At 56.8% G+C, this 4,528-nt stretch overlaps 1 protein-coding gene across 1 annotated transcript; it reads left to right on the top strand.

Moving 5' to 3' along the window:
* The first annotated feature begins 941 nt into the window (after positions 1–941).
* Positions 942–3,453, top strand: NMUR1 (neuromedin U receptor 1). Its single transcript, XM_009084464.1, has 2 exons — positions 942–1,836; positions 3,050–3,453. Exons 1-2 carry the CDS (start codon positions 942–944, stop codon positions 3,451–3,453), a joined length of 1,299 nt encoding a protein of 432 aa, XP_009082712.1.
* Positions 3,454–4,528: the final 1,075 nt, after the last annotated feature.

Here is a 4,528-nt window from a genome sequence, read left to right as displayed (position 1 = left end):
GGGCTGGGCGATGCTTTACTCACCACCGAAGCCACGCAAATGACAAATGCCGGCGGGGCGAGCGCTGCTGGTGGGGCTGGAGACGCCTGTGCCGCCCTCCCCTGGGACTCCCGGAGTCAATGGAGTTTATTACTTTAACGTTATTTCCTCTCTCTCTAAAGAGCATCTTTCCGGCAGTGCTACTTTGCAGAAGAGGAGCCAGGGATAGGGGGCACCGGGATTTGCTTGGCCAGCGGTGCGAAAGGAAGCCCTCGGCACACCCCCGGCTCACCCGCCAGCCTCTCCGCTCACAGTGGACAAGAAGGAGAAGGTGGATAAGGATAGGCGGTTTCTCCGAGCTGAGCCCCGCGCGGAGAGCAGCGGCAGGATTTCTGTAGCCTGCCTCTTAAGGCAGTGAAGTCTCCATCCCCTCCCACACTCCCTTCGCAGCCTGACCCTGTCCGGCGCAGGGGTGGTGGGATCTCAGCCTTCATCTGGAGCTTTCCAACAAGCCGTAAGTCCTTCTCAAGTTGGAAAATCAATTTTCCCTCTGGTTGTTTTATTGTTGCTCTGCCAGCCCCTCTGTGCAGCTGTTAGAATTGGAGCCAGGAGTGATTTTTGGGGTTGGCTTTGGGGCTGTATCCTGCTCTGCTTCGGGAGCAGGGAAAGGGGACAGCCCTGCTGACATTTCCCTGATGGTGGAGCAAAGGGGCTTAAGTGGGTCGGGGAGCTGCTAGTGTTTGTGGATGAGAAATAGGGCAAGGAGCAGTTTGGAACCCTAGAGGGAGGTTAGGAGGAGATTTTGTGTGGTTTCCCAAAGGAAAGGCTGTGGCTGGGGCAGGATGGGTGTGAGGGTGCAGAGCCATGGTGATCAGTGGCACCCTGGCACCAAAGGGGAGAGGGACAGAGGGAGCAGAGTAGTTGGAAAAGCATCCTGCAAACCTTCCCATCTCTCCTCAGCCATGAATCCCTATGCCAACTGCTCCAGTCCTGAGTTCCCCCTGCCCCAGCAAGACTTTCCTGTGGAGCCCATCAGCTCTGATCTCAGCAACAGGACTCACCCAGAGACCTTGTTCGATCCCAAGGATGCCAACCTGACAGAGGAGCAGCTGAGGGATAAGTACCTGGGACCTCGACGGTCCAACTTCTTTGTCCCAGTCTGTGTCATCTACCTGCTGATCTTCTTGGTGGGGGCTGTGGGCAACACACTCACCTGCATCGTCATCCTCCGGCACCGGTTCATGAGGACACCCACCAACTACTACCTGTTCAGCCTGGCTGTGTCTGACCTGCTGGTGCTGCTGCTGGGAATGCCACTGGAGCTCTATGACATGTGGAGCAACTACCCCTTCCTGCTGGGTGCCAGTGGCTGCTATTTCAAGACACTGCTCTTCGAGGCTGTCTGTTTTGCCTCCATCCTCAATGTCACGGCCCTGAGTGTGGAGCGCTACATTGCTGTGGTGCACCCACTCAAAGCCAAGTATGTGGTGACCAGGAACCATGCCAAGAGGGTCATTATCACCATCTGGGTCTTGTCAGTCATCTGCTCCATTCCCAACACCAGCCTCCATGGGCTGCAGCCTCTCTATGTGCCAGGCCGGGGGTGGGTGCCTGATTCGGAGATCTGCACCCTTGTGAAGCCACGCTTGACCTACAATCTCATCATCCAGATCACCACCATCATCTTCTTCTTCCTGCCCATGGGGACCATCAGCATCCTCTACCTGCTTATTGGCCTGCAGCTCAAGAAAGAAAAGATGCTGGAAGCCTTGGGAGCCAAGTCCGGCAGCAGCCGCAACTGCCACAGCACCCAGGGGCAGAAGAAAGTCAAGAGGAGGCAGGTCACAAAGATGCTGTGTGAGTCAATGCTGGGGATAGCAGAGCCAGGGAGTATCTCCCAAGACTATCTTGGGAGCGTGCTGGGGGGAAACTGAGGCATGGACAGTCCAGAGCACTGAGGCTGGGTCATCCCAGGGGAAGGCTGTGGATCTGGCTCGTGGGGTGTCAGAGGCAGATGTCTGGTGGTTCTGGTCCAGCAGTGAGGATTGCTCATGCCAGCTCCCTCCCAGCTGCGAGACCTCCCCTCCTCAAGGAAAGTGCTGGGAGAGAAAGGGTAAGGAGGTGGGTTGAGATGGAGAAGCCTTCTCCCTGTCCCCCAGCCCAGACCTTGCATGCTGGTGGCAGTGGTGGTATTTCCCAGAGAGGGACCATTTGTGTCCAGCCCCACAGCCTCTGAAAATGTCCCAGGCCAATGACTCAAGGATGAAATGGAGCATTCTCTGTCCCACTGCTCTTCACTCTTGCTCCCCAGCACTGTCCCTACAGCCTCTGGCCCCCTTCCCAGAAGTGGGAGCTGGCTGCCCTTGGATAGCCATCTCTCCCCTGCACTCTGACCTCCACATGCTCCTGGTTCCATGACAACAGTGGCAGGTTGCCCAGCCCAGTCCAATGGCAGGGCCAGGGCTGCTTCTCTGCTGTGCCCCAGACAAGTGGTAACTTCGCTTCCCCTGGCACCAGGACTGGAAGAGAGACAAAGTGGGACCTGTCTCTGCATGTTATGGGAACGCATCGTGGCAAGGGTATGGCAAGGGGATCCCAGGACTACCTATACATCACCTCCTTTCTTTTCCATCAGCAGAGCTGGGTTATAAAAAAACAGTCCAAAACCAGAGCGCAAGGAAAGGTTGCAAATAGCTCTTGCTCCTTGGACTTTGCCAGTGAAGGTGGCCAATAGGAGTCCCTGAGCTGTGCTGCACAGCTCCAGGGCTGTGGCAGGGGCCAGCTGCCTGCCTATGAGGAGTGGTGATGCATGGCACAGGAGTGCCTAGAGCAGCTCTGGCAGGAGATGGAGGGAGGGAGATCCTGTCCAGACCTTCCAGCCAGTCCATAGCAAGTCCAGAAGGCACTTGGGGGGACCTTTCCTCTCTCTCTTCCTTTCTCTCATGCTTTTTTGGGTGTTCTTCAGTATTGCCAAAGCTGAAATGGGGCAGTGCTTGGCCAGGGACTGGATGTCTCTGTGGGAAGGTAAGCCCTGTCTCCCCAGTAACATTGACTCCTCATCTCCCCACAGTTGTGCTGGTGGTGGTGTTTGGGATCTGCTGGGCTCCCTTCCACACCGACCGCCTTGTCTGGAGTTTTGTCTCCACCTGGACCAGCAACATGCTCCACATGTTCCAATACGTCCACATCATCTCAGGTGTCTTCTTCTACCTGAGCTCAGCTGCCAATCCCATCCTCTACAACCTGATGTCCACTCGCTTCCGGGAGATGTTCAAGGAGGTGATGTGCCGCCCTGGCCACCGCCCGACGTGGTCACGGAAATACTCGCACAGCGTCACCCGCACCACCACCCGCAGCACCGAGTGCGAGCAAGTGCCTGGCACCAACGGGCTGCCCCTCTCTGATGCTGAGGAGTATGAGCTGGAGGAGATGGAGAGGGGCCAGGCCACCACCCATGCAGTGTCCCTGTCCTGAAGAGTGGCAGGACACAAAGGGACTGGGACCAGCTTTTCTCACCACCAGCATCCATCTGACTGTGGCACCCATCCTGTCATGGGGAGTGTGGCAGGAGTGATCAGGAGTGATAGAGAGGACTCTGCCTCTCTGTGGTGTCCCACTGGGAGTCAAAGGCTGGTTGTAACAGCTGCACTGCTCCAGAGTCTTGGTGGCAGTGGCAGTACTGCCCAAGTACTGGGCTGGCCAAGGCCTCATGGTGTGTGGACAGCAGACTTCTATGTCAGGGGTATGCCAGCAATCCCCCAAAACATCCCAGCCTTCCCAGCCCATTGGGATGAATGCACAGGTGCCACTGTGAGTTCTAAAACTGTCAGGCACCCCAGGCAGTTTTAGGACACAGTGGTGGATGGGTGCCCCAAGAGGTGCCCACACATAGGGGTGGGAGAGGTTTGCCTGGGATGGAATGGGGAAAGAATGGTCTGTGGGTGCCTTCTCCCTCAAGACCTCCTCAGGGCCCTCTGGCACTGCCTTAACCCTGGTTTTCTTGCACTTCTCTTCAGTGGTGCCAGCTGGTGTCCTGCTGCAGGGTGCTGGTACAGCTCCTTGCTCCCAGCCTTCCTCCTGCCCTGCATTCCCAGGCCTTTGAGAGCAAGGGAAGGAGTATGGTTGCTCCTTCCAGATTTGGAATCTGTGGGGGAAAATATGGGCCAAAGGGAGCCCCAGGCTGCCTGTAGTGCCAAGGCACAGCTTCATGCCTGTCCTTGTGTAGCCCATGAATACATTCCCCTCTCCCCTGTCTGACCCACATCTGATGGGTGCCACCCTCCTCTTCCTCTGCCCACTGTGGCCCCCTGCACCCCTGTGGAATGTGAGGAGTCCTTCTCCATCCCTGCCCTGCATGGGCTGAGCCTCATTGATAATTAAAAAGAAAACAACATTGGCCTGATTAGTGCCCTGGTTGTGTCCCCCAGGACTCTGCTCTGCTTCCAGTGCGGGACTGAACCCAAGGCATGCTCCTGGAGATGGGCAGGCCATGTGCCAGGGTGATGGGGCACCAGAGGTGTTTTATCAGATCTCCCTGAGGGCTCTGTTC

This window comes from Acanthisitta chloris, unplaced genomic scaffold (assembly GCF_000695815.1).
Source record: "Acanthisitta chloris isolate BGI_N310 unplaced genomic scaffold, ASM69581v1 scaffold21051, whole genome shotgun sequence".
Classification (NCBI taxonomy): Eukaryota; Metazoa; Chordata; class Aves; order Passeriformes; family Acanthisittidae; genus Acanthisitta; species Acanthisitta chloris.
This window is presented reverse-complemented; position numbering and strand designations above follow the sequence as displayed.

Excerpts from the sequence above, each read along its gene's own strand:
- NMUR1 (XM_009084464.1), top strand. The coding sequence starts at position 942 with ATGAATCCCTATGCCAACTGCTCCAGTCCTGAGTTCCCCCTGCCCCAG. Across the intron at positions 1,837-3,049 it reads GCAGGTCACAAAGATGCTGT|TTGTGCTGGTGGTGGTGTTT; the intron begins GTGAGTCAATGC and ends ATCTCCCCACAG.